At 53.5% G+C, this 15,715-nt stretch overlaps 4 protein-coding genes across 4 annotated transcripts; 3 read left to right on the forward strand and 1 right to left on the reverse strand.

The window, feature by feature from the left end:
* Positions 1–7,212: 7,212 nt before the first annotated feature.
* PG997_011344 (uncharacterized protein) lies at positions 7,213–8,319 on the reverse strand (the record flags this gene model as incomplete). Its single annotated transcript, XM_066815659.1, has 1 exon — positions 7,213–8,319. The coding sequence occupies one exon, from the start codon at positions 8,317–8,319 to the stop codon at positions 7,213–7,215; it is 1,107 nt and encodes a 368-aa protein (XP_066664949.1).
* Positions 8,320–10,855: 2,536 nt separating this feature from the next.
* PG997_011345 (uncharacterized protein) lies at positions 10,856–11,709 on the forward strand (the record flags this gene model as incomplete). Its single annotated transcript, XM_066815660.1, has 2 exons — positions 10,856–10,994; positions 11,228–11,709. The coding sequence occupies 2 exons, from the start codon at positions 10,856–10,858 to the stop codon at positions 11,707–11,709; spliced, it is 621 nt and encodes a 206-aa protein (XP_066664950.1).
* Positions 11,710–12,892: 1,183 nt separating this feature from the next.
* Positions 12,893–13,735, forward strand: PG997_011346 (uncharacterized protein; the record flags this gene model as incomplete). The annotated part of the gene is made up of 1 exon (XM_066815661.1): positions 12,893–13,735. The coding sequence occupies one exon, from the start codon at positions 12,893–12,895 to the stop codon at positions 13,733–13,735; it is 843 nt and encodes a 280-aa protein (XP_066664951.1).
* Positions 13,736–14,709: 974 nt separating this feature from the next.
* Positions 14,710–15,595, forward strand: PG997_011347 (uncharacterized protein; the record flags this gene model as incomplete). The annotated part of the gene is made up of 2 exons (XM_066815662.1): positions 14,710–14,920; positions 14,994–15,595. 2 exons carry the CDS (start codon positions 14,710–14,712, stop codon positions 15,593–15,595), a joined length of 813 nt encoding a protein of 270 aa, XP_066664952.1.
* Positions 15,596–15,715: the final 120 nt, after the last annotated feature.

The raw sequence follows: 15,715 nt of genomic DNA on the forward strand, positions 1-15,715 counted from the left end.
CGATTGGTTTGCTTACTCGAGCGGTCGAGAAGGAGGGTGGGCAATGTACCGATTCTTCAGTGTGGCTGGATTGGTCCTATGAGCTTTCGGAATACTTGATTCTGTAAAAAGCCCCCAGAAACTAGAAAGCTGGCGTGCCGTGGGAGGATTGGACAGGGCTGCGAAAGAAGAAAAACCATTAGCGACCCGGCAAATGATTGATCTGGGCTGAAACACCCTCGACACGTATAACCGGGAGTGCCTGGCAAAGAATGGAAGGGTGCAAATGCAACTATGCAAGAAGGATAGGTGCAGGACGGATGTTGTTTTTGGCAACCGTGAGGCTTCACCGAGTCATGCAAGAATTAATAGTCGAAATATATGAGAAGGTCCTTTGAGAGCTTTCTCTCTCCGTCCCGGCGTGTTTTCTCTTCAGCTGGGAGAGAGAGGGCAGGGTACGTATCATATGTAGTATAAAAGTAGTTAGACGACGACGCATACAATCTTGAAGTTATCCACTTGGTCCCCTGTTGCAAAATCCGGTCCACTTGTCAGATGTTTCTTTTGCTCCGTGATCAATGTGAGAAATGAAGATGCGCGAGCCCTGCGAAAAGTGGCATCGTGGGTGGCTTTCCGCAGGAGGGTCATGGAGGGGCAAATACATCACTTGGCTCTTTGTTTCGAGTGACTGGAGTTGTCCGACTTTGACATTCTCACCACCAACGAACACCCACGGTATATGCAATGCGAGCTTGCGGCAGAATGACAAGAGCAGATCGAGCCTGTCAAAGCCGGCTGGAGGTTCACTTCGCCTCAGGATTGCAAAGAGGGTCGGACGGCTTCCAGGATGCAAGTCACGTACGAGACCACCACGCTCCTCTCGTCTTTGCGCCAGAAATGAAATCAGAAGAAACGGGTCCGGACGTACGTACCGTCGCGTGCGCCGAGTGATGCGGCCGCCCTTTCGTCGTAGAGCAACGACTGGGACCCAGGTGTGTAATTATTGGCTGGGTTTCGAGTGGGAGCAAGCAATGGGCAAGGCTCAGAATTGCCAATATCGTTTCGTCCTGGTTTCGCACAACGGGTGTTTGGTTTGCATAGAAGGAAGGAAGGAAGGAAGGAAGGAAGGAAAACACCGCCGAGTCGTCGAACCAAACCGGGCCGAGCAAACGAAGCAGGGAAGGGGATTGAGGGAGGAAGGAAGATCCAAGTTAGTGCGTTGTTCATGAGAAATCAAGTATATGTTAGACACTTGATCGATGATTTGGACGGGCAGGCGAGAAGACGGGCCAGACCATCTGGAAGGTTGCAAAGATGACTGGAGTTCGAGGCACAGCGCACTGCACCTGCACCTGCACCTGCACAGGCTAACCTGCTAACCTTAGCTTATTTCGGGTGTGGGTGGTTGCTGCTCGACCGGCAGCTACTGTACGTGTTCCAGTAGGGGGCTGCAATATGGAAAATTACTTACTTTTAATTGCCTAGCGGGAACTGCATGGTTTGGCTGCTGGGGGCAATTGGGGGGGAAACCCCCTGGACAAGGGGGGGTAGTATTGCAGCCGTTAGCTTCTCATTACACTTTAATCAGTTCTTCACTTCAGTATTCGCTCCTCTCACCTCTCGCTGGTGGCGACACAGCTGAATGGCAATTGCTTGGTAGGTATGAGGCAGATGGAATCCATGGAAACCTCGCGTTCGTATGATCGGACGCGCAAAAGATACTGAACTCGGGTCGTGTGCCAGAAGTGAAGTGGTTGAGTGGGTGGGTGCCCCGGCTGAGACCACGGGCTACGTCAAGGTCGGTAAGGCAGGGATGAACGAGAGCTGTATTTAGAACACTGCACACACCAAAAGTATGGATGGATGATGATGTCTTGTCCTCAACACCACCCCCAACTCAACCGAACCCGGACTCGGTTTCTCATCTCAACATGTGTGTGTGTGTGGCTGCGGTTGGTATGACACGACCGCACTGCTGACTAGACGTACAACGTAGATCCTTGGAAGCCGATTGCTTGCTGACGTTGGAACTTCGTTTGACTCGATTTGGCTTATTGCCAATCGGGTGACATCTTGCTTGCTGCTTACTCCTGCGTATGTATGTGTGTGTGCGTGCGTGTGTAGACGGGACGGGCGTGATCTGTCACCGAAGAACCGTCCTCCCCCTCCCCTTCCTCCCGAGAAAGAAGATTGCGGGGGCACACTCCTTGCCAACGTGATTGACTGAGGGTCTCTGCGAGATTTCAGTTCACCAGCATCGCAATCGGGGCTCCTCTGCAATCACTCCAGGTATCAGCAACAGCGTTGCAGTCCAGCGAGCCAAAAGGCAGCTCCCCTAGTCCCCCGGGCGCGGGCGGACACGAATTCCATTTGTTTTGCATGCATACAACAGGCCGCACCGGGTCCTTGTTTCGTTGCAAACGGACTTCCCAGATCTCAGTGTTGCACGATGGGGACGGCGAACCCCTGGACGCTGGGTGGGCAAGCTGGTGGGTGTTCCCACAGGCCACGGACGCTGGTGGACCGCCGATGGTGGGCTGTGTGGGGCTTTTGGTCAGTGGGCAGAGCTCATGGCCCCCCTGCACCCTTGTCTGTCCCTCGTGAGCTTGCAGCAGTGGTACTGGAAGCAATGAGGCTACAAGTACCTTTCACGGCTACCCACCGCGGTCCTCTAACGTTTTAGCTGTCAGCACGCGAGAAATCGTACCAGGGTTTGATCTGGATCACCAAAGAATCCTGTAACGTGGGGAATAGGAGCCTTTCGGTGTGATTAGCGTCAGCAATATCGTGAGTTAGCCTAGTTGGCATCCTGACAATACTCGTGTGAAGAGAAGAGACGGGGCCAATCGCAAATGATTCGCGCAGCGTCATGTCAAGGTGTCAATGTCGTATTGGCGTCCGTTACATTGACCATCGCTTGAATAAAGGTTCAATGTTGCTACGGATACGTGCTGCACACCATGACCATGACCTTGACCTTGACCTTGAGGCACCGGTATCTTCTGTCCTTCAGCTAGCTAGTGGTGGTACACAGGGGCTTGACCTTCAAGAGATCTATATTAGTGCACACGTGTTCGGGAGTTTTTAGGGAGATCACCTACCGCGTACTTGCCTCAATCCGGATCAAGCAGCCTGGCCCAAAATGAAGATGCACCACTATCACACCGGCAAAAACCGATCGTGCCAATGCGTATCAGAGGGAATGCATCAATAAAGGTGATATATCCAAGAAGACAGCGACTTCAACCGGTTATCGAAATTGTAAAAGAAAAGAACAAACAGGACAATCCACCCATCCATCCCACTCACGTAGCATTACGTAGGTAGGTAGCCATATCAATTGATGCGCGCTTTCGGCAGTGGTTTGCCCTTTTCATCATGGCCGGCAGTACTCCTGTACATATCGTATGTACAAGCCTCTTAGTTGCAGCCGAGTTGAGTAATCCTCGGGGTCCAAAAATGTACATCACTCATCTACATTGGATGATAGTTGGAGTCACGGCCGATCTGACAGCCTACACAGCAGCGGTGAGGAAGCTTGCAGCACGAAGTTTGCCTGGGCTGTTTGGCCGTCTAACTGAGCTCTTCCGGGGGAACTTCATGTTCTCAACGGCCTAGTGAAAGGTCTGAGTCGGAGGAATTCCACTCCGTAAGGGATACGGCGGCAGGTGGAAGGATTTTGCATCCTATCCAACCTCCCCGAGCACGAAGTGCTTTGCGAGGCTGTAATGCTAGCTGGCCGTCTCCGGCGGCGCAAGCAACAAACAACAAGAGAATTGTTTATCCAGGGTCCCCCTCTCCTACGTTGGTAGCCCTGTTAGCTGACCATCGTGCTATGAAAGCGCGGTGACAATGCGCAACGCCGTTGCTATGCTAGTCAGGACCAGGCATGGTTGAATGGGTGGATAGACTCTAGATATTATGGTTAGATCATCATGAGTCCAGTACTACCATCGGCAAGCCCCTCGCTAGCCCCCTTCACACTTCGGACGCAATCCAATCATCATGGGAAACTCGTCCCTTCTTCCTTCGCTGACGCCTCGCGGCTACTCTTTCAGCTCGCGCCCTGCTTCTCACTTACATGGGATGAAATGAAGCCCCGTTGCCATCGTTCATGCCTACCACATAAGGTGCTCACCTAATAAGACTAGAAGATGCGCGATAGCCAGGGCGTGTAGTAGCAGCAGCAGTATCCAGCATGGTTGTAACATTGACGTCGTATCCGACTTGATTAGAGTCATTCCATAGGGTAGCGGTACGCATCGAACCTTCAACCGGTTCAGGGGAAACTAACGCTAACCAGCCGTCTCTTTTGCATACTACCGGAGCTTGGATCATCAAGATGCCCTGCGGTGGTTGGCTGTAGCTGGATGTTGATAGGGACGCCGGTCGAGATCTATTGAAAGCCGGCACATTTCTCCAAATAGCGCACACCTCTGCAGGTAATTACGTGCAGTTCGTGCGCTTGCCTTCTTTCGAGAGGGAGAGGGGCCTGTATTTTTTTTTTCGTTTCTTTTCCCTCGTGGCGCAGCCCCCTGCTTTTTTCAGATAAACGCCAGCCGAGATGCCATTCGCAGAGCCTGGTTGGCGGGCCTGGATAGTGAAGATATGGTCTCCCTCAAGAGACTTGCTTTTGCGTCGGCACCCGGGTATCGGGCTCTTGATTCGTGGACGCATATAACAACTTCATTTGCACCTTGCGTCGACTCTCTGTCCAACCCCTCCATCGCACATTGCATATGTATGTACCGTGAAATCCAATCGCCGTTGAGGACAGGGGCCAAACGTTTGAGATATAGTGAGTGTACTCGGAAGTGTCTGTTATATATCTTCTTGGATATGCGAACGACTTGTCACTTTTCAGCTTCTTAATCTCGCCCGCCAGGGACAATGGCAACAACATCACGCTGTGACGCCATCAGTATCAGTGCAAAAGAACCTGTTTATCCCGGCATCGTGGCAAGATCGCCCGATATGGTTGCTTTTTGGAGTTGTGCCTGGCCTTGTCTCCATCTGCCACTATTGAACGCCGAGAATCTCGAAAGCCCATCCATTGACGTACATGTAGAGATGGCTGGGGCAAAGCTGCGGAGGGCAAGCAAACTCTATCCCGAGGTGACGGACGGGCGGGCGCCTAAACTTGTATCGAAAGGCAGACGCCTCAACGCTAATTAAAGGCAATTGACAGATGCGGGCGAGGTGGCACAGGGCTGAGATGTGATGACCTATTATTGCCAACCGGGAACTACATACATAATCTACCAGGTACGCGTTGCTATCAAGCGTTGTGTTGCTTCTGTTGCTACATCTCAACTTCAATTCGCCGTCCTGAATTAGCATGGAGTATACGTCTTTCGTGATACTCAGGCTCATTGTTTGGTCTCGAAGGAAATCAAGTGAGATCCGAAGCAGCTTCCTCCCATGTGATTGATGACGAGTAAAGTCAAAAACATTGATCCCCTACCAACCCAACCAACTGGCACAGTGTACAGGTAAAACAAAAGCAAAGAGACCACCTGCAGTACATTCTCCATCTAGGCATGACCAGATTCGTGCAGCTATTCCTGCAGCGGCCCGACGTCCGCATGCCAAAGTAACGTCACCGCCGGAGTGCCACATACTATGGCAGAGCGTAGTTTGTTCTCGAAATACTTCCATGTTATCCAGCGAACGGGGATAGCATACCCGCAGGCGGTGGTTTCAGTAGACATGCGCTGTAAAAGGGACACTCGAATAACTGCATTACTGCTTTGGTACACAGATAAATGAATGTGACATAAACGCGTAAGATGGAGGACTGGATGATCTCGTCAAGAACACTATGAGAATCTCGATGCAGTAGGTACGTCTAATGTGTTGGCTCGAATCAAATGCCAGCCTGGATAGCACATGCACAGTTAAAACGCGGAGCGTCCGACCCTCAGCGGTTTCGCCAATCTACTCGGGTCGTGTCGCGTGTGTTATTGATCCACCACGATGCAAGCACTTGACCAATACTCTCAAATGTATGTGTATTACGCTGTTATTCATTCATTGCTGAGTACGCGGGCTGCTGATCGACCGCTCTCGCCTGCGGCACTATCCGGGTTTCACAAGACAGAACTCATCGTCAAAGACGAGCCAAGTAGGAAAGTATGTAAGCCCTGAGACCATGCCGATAGGTATGCACTGTAGTACAATATCTAGCGACCCCCGCCTCTGTTTCCTGTACGCCCCCCTTCCGCGTCCTCGGCCCCTGTTACCACCTCCTCTTCCACCTCCACCTCCACCTCCGCCTCCGCCTCCGCCTCCGCCTCCGCCGCCGTTGGGGTTCATACCACCGGGACGCGGCGGTAGTGGGTGGAACGATCTCTGCGAGCCATTGCTTATGCCATTACCATTGCCGGTGAAGACCATGGGCGGCGGAGGTCCGGGCGGAAGAGGCGGCATGTCCGCATTACCGGGAGGAGGCGGTTGGCCGTTGTTACGATTTCGTCGTGATAGCCGGCCTGACTGCTGCTGTGAAGGGTTGACAATATTGGTGGAAATGCTGATACCTCCCTTGCCAGGGCCGCCTCTGCTGACGGGTGGTTGAATGAACTCGCCCTCGGAGTCATCACTCGAGATAAATTGGATATGGGTCTTCTTCGTCGCATTGCCTTTGATGTGGAACTCAGACACCCCATTGGCACTTGAGTGGTCGACACCTACTTGCGCAATGGCAATGTTGGTGCTCTCTGGGTCGACGTACGAGTCGCGATTCGCCTTGGACCACGTCGTCCATACCTGAGCCTCCGCCTTTGCTTTTGCTAGCCAGACCACACTCTGGTCCGTAATGACCAGCCGTGCCACACATGTAGCAATAACAGGGAATGTCCTTGACTTTCTTGATCTCTGTCAAGCCTGGTTGGTAGCTCCTCCAAACAGTAGGACATCGATCTTCGATGTGGCTACGAGCCGAGCAATACGCACAACCAGGACGCTCGTCTTTGGCCAAGGCAAGTTTCTCTTGACAAGATTCCGCCCCATGGCCAAGCTGGTAGCATTTGGGGCACCGTTTCTTCGTAGGACAAGCGTATGACATGTGAGAGGCACTCTGGCAGAACCCGCAACTCAGTGACGGGCAGCTTTCAGACCGATGCTGCGTACTGACACAATGTAAACAAACGACTTGTATCTCGCCAATCCGCGGGAAATACAATTCTAGTTGGCGGACTTCTTCATCTTCAGACATGACGGCTCCGGCGGCGGAAGCTACAGCTCCTCGTCATGGCCCAGATCGGTGACTTCTGCCGTCGTTTCTGCCGTCGCTTCTGCCGTCTTCGCGACAGGAAGCTGGATCTGCGTCTCGCCCGGTGCAGAATAATCTTCGTTAGCAACACGTATCCGGGCTTTGGCTATCGCATCATTCCAAAGCGCGTTGTCACAGCCAAGTATCGCCCTCTTCGCTTCAGCCTTCGCCACCTTGTTCTTAGATCTGCTGGCGCCAACGAACAAACCATTTCGGTGATGCAAAATGTATTCCAGAGCACCAGAGACAACCTTTCGACCAACCGCGGGCTTCTCAGGGTTGGAGCGCATGAGCAGAGCGATGAGAAAATCGAGCTCCTTCTCGAACCATTCGATCCACCAGGAAGCCTTTGTCTGGGCGCCACTGCTCCATTTGATGATTCGTACATCGCCCTTAGGCAACTTCCAGTCCTTTTTGGACACTCTGAAAGTAGCGTGGCCAGTTTGGGTATTTGTTTCGTTTGTATCCGTAGGCTTTTCATCAGATGAAGCACCCGGGGTAGTCGGTGGCATATCCTCGCCATCCCCCTCGTCACCACTCTCATCATCTTCTCCGACTTCGCCTTCTGAGTACTCATTATCCGAGCCACTCTTTGTGGGGTCCTCATTGGACGGCACTGAAGGCGCAGCTGGTTTGATGATGGGGGTTTGGGTAGGAGGTGTGGCCGAAGCTCCCTTGGGCTTGCCAAACGAAGTCCTCACCCCGAGAAGACGGACTCCACGGTTAATGCCCTGCAAACCCTGAGAGCTCGACGTCTCTTTGTCGTCCTGAGGTGCTTCATTATCCGGCAAGGGATCTGGCACAGCTGAGGATGCTGGTGCGCTGTCTGGCTCAGCTGCAACGCCTGATGGAGGAGCCTCATCGTGCGCAGCCGATCCATTCACCTCTCCATGAGCGGGCAGACCCGAGACATCAGGTATTGGACTTTGATCTGTCCGCTGCTTCTTTCTTGTCGGGGTAGAAGAACCATCTCGGTCGCTGTGTCGCTCAGGTGTCAAGCCCTTTAGCTCTTCACCGTAATCGCGTGGCCTTTTCTGGCCACCCGGTGAAGAGTTCGACTCACCTGCCATTCGCGGCTGCTGGGGCGCAGATTCAATGGAACTGTGATATTTGCGCACGATTAAATGCGCAAGCGAGACAGCGTTGGTAGGGTGATGCTGCTTTCTCTCAACGGATATGGCGGTTTTTTCAATGATCGCAACTTTAGTTTAGAGTTTTGCGACGCGGGTGGAAATGCGGGTCCTGCGGCTGCCCTTTCAGCAATGCGCTAGTGGGTACTTCAGGGGGCATCATCCCAACTCGGGTGGAATTCGATGGGACAGATTGGCGGACAATTGAGCTGCCCGTGACGGAGATGCCTGCCACTTTCCCCGTGCTAGTGAAGCCTTGCTTGCACTTGATAGAAATATTTGTATGGTAGAATCGTGCGTCACTACAGTACAGTAGCTTTTGGTACAGACTATTCGCTACTTTGAATACATTGTCGTTTGATCTAACAAAGAACTGAAGCATAAAGAACATCTATGAGTTATGGATGGAAATTGATTTGATGCAGGTGTCCATTGCATAAAGCTCGTCTACCGGACACTTGGTTCCGGGTGGATTCTCCGAGTAACTCAACATTGGACGGCGGAAGACAGGAACCCATCATCGACGAGGGATATCTCAAGGCGAATGCACTTTATATATCGTATCAAATGGCATCTTGGACAATCTCCCACCTGTATTCATCTAATTGGCTTTTGAGGTCTCCCGGCACCCCAGCCGTTCTCGTGTTGCATCCCCAATGACCAGGATGGTTCGTTTTTTCTCTCTTTCGCTTTGAGAACCAAGGGAGAAACACCGTGGCGGGGGCTGGCTGGATATTTATCAGTGGAACCTCAGATGTCTGATAACAATGATTGAAGTGAGACCCCGAAAGAGCTGGAACAGGAGACAAGAGCCCAGCTTTCGATTGCTTGCACGACGCCGGCGAATCTCGCCCCTCGGAAGAAAATACACACAGCAGACCGTCCTGAAGCTAGAGAAATCCAATTTCGGGTTCGTGACAAAATCCGACAAAATATAGGTTAGTGTTCAAATATAAAGAAAGGAACGCCCGAAGAATATGTCTGGTGGGTTTTATTTCGAGCAGCCCGTGCCGACGAAGCTCGCTCCTCCTATACGCATTGACTGCCTTCGCATCCCAACATAGAAATCTGTATCCGGGCTTATTGCAATAGCTCTTGTGCACCTACGAGATGGGGGCAGAGCGAAAGCAATGGCGCCGAAGGCCAGGGGATCATCCCGGAATGGTTTCCATCTCCGCACCGGGTGCCAATTCTAGACGGTCGAAAAGATCCCCTGGCTCGGTAACGGCCCCTAATGCAACCTGGTAATGAATTGGGATGTTTTTGAGGCGGAATGAAGCGATTGGGGGAGAGGCTCATGTGGTGCGAGCGAAGAAGGCCAAGATTGTTCTGAACTGAACTGCCGGTGTCCGCGAGTTGCGGCCAGGCTGTCTGATAGGCGAGTTGCCAGTCGACCATCCACGTAAGTGATCCACTAAGCTGTGCAGAGCGCATCGGAGCCAGCTGGGCAACTGGGCCAGGAACAGGAGAGAGCTGCGCTGCGCTGCGAGACAGCTAGCTACTCGCGTACTCACGTACTGGTATTGAGAGCTCCCTACAAATGCTTATTAGTGTACCTCGACTTCTCCCACCACCTGCCTAAAGTGTGTCGAGCTTCCTCCGATTCCAGCTGGACCAGTGACCTAACTACATACATCTATCCTAACTACAACCTTCATTTTACCCCCTACCCTGCTTGTCTGCCTGCCCATGCCTACCCGGTGACCCTTTTTGAGCTGCATGTACCTACCTCATTGAACACCTACATCTGACCTCAATTGACCCGAAAAAGCCATCCTCGTCACCAAACAAGCAAACGTTTTTGCGTACGCGCATCTGCACATCCGATACGATACCACACGATCCGACCTGATCTGACCTCAGCCTCCCACTTCCCATCCGGAATCCCCGCAAAAAGAGTTACGAGAGGGAGAGAAAACGTTCGCTGCCTATTTCGATTGGGGCTCTTCATTGGTCCCCCAAGCCACTTCTCCTTTTCTCCACCATTGATTGGCATCTCTACAAAGTAGCAGCACCCATATTGTTCTGGCTCACGTGTCGCGGCTTGTGCATATGCTCCCCTAGAGCTACCGTACTACTACTACAACTACTACTATTTTCGCCTCCGGGTTTCCTTTTGTTGGCCCTCCAGACACACCCCATTGGTCGCCCGCATCTTGTTTTTCCGTGATATCACAAGTACCACGAAGCACTCCAACTGTCTCCCACGCCCGTCGCCCGCTCCCTGCCGTCTTCGTCCTTCAGCGAAACGAAAGAACCAACGACTCCCGTCTCCTCCCTTTTCCCCGGTATTCGCAAAGTCCCGCCCCGTCGCGAGACTTTGACGACCATATTGCCCACGGTGGCCAACACAAAGATTCACGAAGATTCCTCCAACACCGCCAAACTGTCTTCCCCGATAGTCCTCCCCCGCACCGTGTCATACGGCGTCGGCACAAACCCTCCCCCTCGCGCAGGGGGAAATACGTATTTGAACATGGACGAGGGCAAGTCGACCAGGAGACGGAGGTCCAGTAGTATCCTGCAGATCTACCAAGAACCTCAGGAGCCTATAGAGCAACTGAGTGACCAATCGGCCCTCCCGAACTTGAACGCACAATGGGTCAACGCAAAAGGTACGTAACATATCTCTAAGCCCTCGGGCCAAAAAGGTGAAAGAGATGCTCGACCCCGACTATTCCAAGAAGCAAGGCGCAAGCATGAAACAAGGTTCAAGCCGGGGTGGCTACAAAACGACCCGAAGCACGAGCGAGCATCACAATGGCAGCCGTGGCTGGAGAGATGGAGTCGCTCCTAGAATATCGACTTGGTTTTAGGCTGATGAGCTAACCTGGATATCTCCATATAGGTGCCTGGACGATTCACTTCGTCTTGATTTTCGCCCTTAAGGTCTTCTACGATGTTCTCCCCGGCGTGTCGCAGGAAACTTCGTGGACCCTGACGAATATCTCGTACATGTTCGGCTCGTATATCATGTTCCACTGGGTTCGCGGCACGCCTTTTGAGTTTAACAGCGGAGCCTACGACAACTTGAACATGTGGGAGCAAATCGACGATGGTGCCCAGTACACGCCGGCCAAGAAGTTCCTTCTTAGCGTACCTATCGTTCTCTTCCTCCTGAGCACGCACTACACCAATTACGACCTCACGTATTTCACCATCAATTTCCTGGCTACTCTCGCTGTGGTAATACCCAAGCTGCCATTTGTGCGTACAAGTCTAACAGACAAAGCCCCCGACCCGAGACTGGCACAAATACTGATCTTTTCCTTGCAGAGTCACCGTATGAGGGTTGGCCTATTTTCTGGTGTGCCTGAGGAGGCTCACTGAGAGTTTGCACCCGAAAGAAGGTGTCAACTCTGACAACCGCGAGCGCGAGAGAAGAAATACCACAGCGTTGGTCGGCTCATGGGGTTTATATCACCACACCAACGCAAAGGGGATCAGGGAGTAACAGGAAACCAGGACCCTGTCAAGGCAGCAAACGACGCCGAACACCAGGTACCTACTACCATAGAAAGGCAAGCAGCCAGGAAAAAGAAGTACAATGCCTTGTCAAGACGGCGCTACGAGAAATTATCGCACTTAGAGCTCCCTACACGGGCCAAGGAATGTATATGTGACCCTAGAATGCGGCCGGGTCCCTCCGGGTTTACCGAGAGAACCTCGGATCTAAATCAACCCCTGCTGGGCATCAGTAAAGAACAAATTGGCAGGTGGTGGGTGTTGATATTCATATGTACCGTACAACAATTGGGCCAGTGGCTGGCGAAGCTCTTTGCCGAGCGTGGCACACTAGTATCCCAACAGACATGAAAATGAAGAGGAAGTTCCAATTTGGCAGCGGACACTCACGTCAAACTACTGCAAGCTGGCATACGAGTTTGGCTAAAAATAGTCCAATGTCCAGAGCTGTCCGGCCTGCCTCGAGGCAAGATAGAAAGGTGTTAGTCTTCCCATTGTGCGACATGCTCTGTCAGTCCGTACTAGATATACGGAGTGCCCGGCTTCAATCTATGGTGGTTTGTTTATTGTTTATCAGACTACTGCAATCTGCCCGTATAAATTCCTAGGGGAACTCTTCCTCTCGAAGGTCTGACAACTTTCATTCGTTATATTCAGTCTTGTTTATCTATTCTACAGGCTCGCAAAATAACTCTTTAAGAACCCCCTTTCTTTCTCCAACAGTCGTTACACTACGTTCGCTCTTCATAAGTATACAATAGCATTAGCTGCATACAATCAATCCCCCGAAGCCGGCAACGAGAAGAAGGAGAAAGATGAGGCTCTCCACTATCAGTATATTTGCTCTCTTGAGCACGGCTGAGGCCAGTCGCAACGTCCAGCGACGCGGCGGTCCGCGCGTGGATAAGCTGGGCCTGTTCGAGGCAGCCCCTATCCCTCACCGACGACAGGTGGCCAACGTCTCGAGCGATGCTCCCACGACGGCCCCCGTGACGACCCCGACCCCCTGGTGACGACCCAGCTCGTCACGGTCAACCAGTCCATCGTGATGACGACGACGCAGTCGCTCTGGTCCAACTCCACCGTCACGCTGACGCTGCCGTGCTCGTCGTGCCCCGGCGGCGTGACGACGGTGACGTCGTGCCCGACCCCGACCCCGACCCCGGCCCCCATTACTCCGACGACCCCGATTACCCCGACGACCCCGGTCACTCTTCCCGTCCTCGTGGTCTCGCCTACTACCATCTGGGCCAGCGGCACCGTCACCATGACCATGCCCTGCCCCGTGTGCACGCAGGTCTCGCCCCAGCCGACCTCGCCCGTCGTCTACATCAGCAGCAACTACACCTGGACGCAGCCGGCGGCCGGGACCTCGACGCGGACGCACTGGCGGCACACCTCGCGGCCCGCCGCCTCGGTCACCACCGCGGCGCCGTCCAGCGCCGTCTGGGTCAGCGGCAGCACCGTCACCACCACGATCCCCTGCTCCACCACGATGCCCATGCCCTGGATCAGCGTTTCCCGGGCCCCGCCCGCCGTCCCCGTCGTGCCGGCGCCGCCCTCCTCCGCCTCTGCCCCCGCCGCCGTCGGTACCACCCAGGTCGCCGTACCCGTCGTGCCTACTCCCGTCCTGTCGACCAAGACGATCGCGCCCCCGGCCGTCGTCGTGCCCACGACCGCGACGCAGGCAGGGCCGTCGCCTCCTACCCAGCAGCCCGTCGCGCCTCCTACCACTCAGCAGCCCGTCGCGCCTCAGCCTCAGCCCTCGACGCCTCCTACCACTACTTCGGCACCGGCGCCGGCCAAGACTGCTGGGGCGGCTTCTTTCGGCATCTCTGCCGTGAGTGGCCTTCTTTTCGGCCTGAGCGGTGCTGCGTTCGCTCTCCTCTAAACGAGAGAGAGTATGTGTGTGCTGCAGGGAGTGCTGCCTCCCACTGCGGAGGCCCTCCTCGGTACCGAAGCCTACAAGACCAGCAGCAACCGAACATAAATCTTCCCCTACTCATTGGCATCTACCCACCCCTTGCTGAAACACGAGAAGCAACTCGATGTTGTCCGACAAGGGCTGATAGCAGTGGACGGTGGGGATTGGTTTTGTGATTACTGAAAGCCTTCTAAAAATGCATGATGACTAGCTAGGTAGTGCCAAAATTTCCGTTTTCTTATGTCTTTGCTTGGATGTGTTAGATGGGTCACACGACATTATTAAGTTGTTGGCGGTGGATGTGATCAGACATTGGTAACACAGATTGGAAGAAGGGCTCGTCAACGAGTCTTTTCATGTCGGATAGAAGAGAATTCTAATTGTAATGTCAGTACTGTATGTACTCAATGCAAAAGTCTTTTGTGGTCTTCTGCATGTTTCCTTACCAGCAGCTTGCCTCCCCGTCCAGGACCGGTGTGCCTGGAGGTCATATTCAATGTGCCCCTTACTTGGGTCAACACACACTCATCATCGGGTCAGCTATCTGACACATACTGAACTACCTTACACATGCTGTTTACCCGAGACTTATAGGCCTGCTTTTGAAGATCAGTTTGCTATCTATGTTCGCATTCAATTGGAGACTTGGGTTTCTGCTTTTGGAACTGACCAAGCGCGACTGGGCAGATGCGTTTCATGAGCTGCCCGCCCACCTGCAGGTGGTTATGACCTTCCTACCAGATCTCCCATTCTAACTCGACATTGAATTGGGGACTCTGCTCGTCTTTTATCTTTGACCTTTCACATACATAAATGCACATCGTCCTTTCTGCTGGCCAGATTCCTTCGATCATTACCTACCGATCTTGCTCTATTGCTGCTTGCACCTACTTGCACCACAACAGCAACACAGCTTGAACTCACCCCATTGAACTACCGCCATGAAGTCCGGAGCCCCCGTCTTGTACCCCAACGAGGACGTCGCTGGTCGCGTGACGGAGTACTCAGAGAGGCACTCCACCAGTCTCCCAAGCCACCTCGTGGAGTACCATGCCCACATCGTCTCGACCCAGCCGCGGGCCGACATCATGATCTCGACGTTCCAGGGGCAGGGCATGGTCTGGCTTGCTCATCTTATTGGAGCCAAGAAAGGTAAGCAACCCACAACACCGTCCCCGACAGTAAGATACATCATTGGCTGACTTCACTCATTCTGTATCGACAGTCCTCGAAATAGGCGTCTACCATGGCTTCTCCTCCATGGTCTGGTCCCATGCCGTTGGCTCCGAAGGCCAAGTCACAGGACTAGAGTTCGACCCAGAGTACGCCGCGCAAGCGCGCTCCGTCTTCGCCGAGCACGGCCTGGGCAACATCTACGTCGTGACAGGCGACGCCCTAACCACCCTCGCCCAGCAAGTCCCAGCGTCCGCTGCAGAGGAGCCGTACGACATCATCTTCATTGACGCGCAGAAGTCGGGGTACCTTGCCTACCTACGGACCATCCTGGAGAACTCGCCATCCTCCTCCACAAACACCAGTACCAACGGCAGTACCGACGGCGAGACCATGAGCAAGGGAGGACGGCTCCTGCGCAAGGGCGGCCTGATCATTGGCGACAACGCGCTGCGCTGGGGCGGCGTCGTCGACGATAGCGAGGCGAACAACCCGGTCGCGCACCTCCATAGTCAGGAATTCACTCGGAGCAATTGGGACAGGGACCTCGATACGCTGCGCGAATTCAACCGCGAGATGAAGGAGAACCCGCGGCTCGAGGCTTGGCTGTGCCCGCTTTGGGACGGGCTGGCCATGGCTCGACTAAAGGACTGAACGGAGGGATCATCATGTATGCGGTGTGAACTAGGGGATGAGTTGCCCCATGTCTGTATGTTACCTCAAGGTAAGGGAGGAGGACCATGGGGTTTGGTTTCCGTTTTAGCTTGGGCATGA

The sequence above is a fragment of the Apiospora hydei genome, assembly GCF_038363865.1.
Source record: "Apiospora hydei strain CBS 114990 chromosome Unknown utg000008l_segment0_segment0, whole genome shotgun sequence".
NCBI classification, from domain to species: Eukaryota; Fungi; Ascomycota; class Sordariomycetes; order Amphisphaeriales; family Apiosporaceae; genus Apiospora; species Apiospora hydei.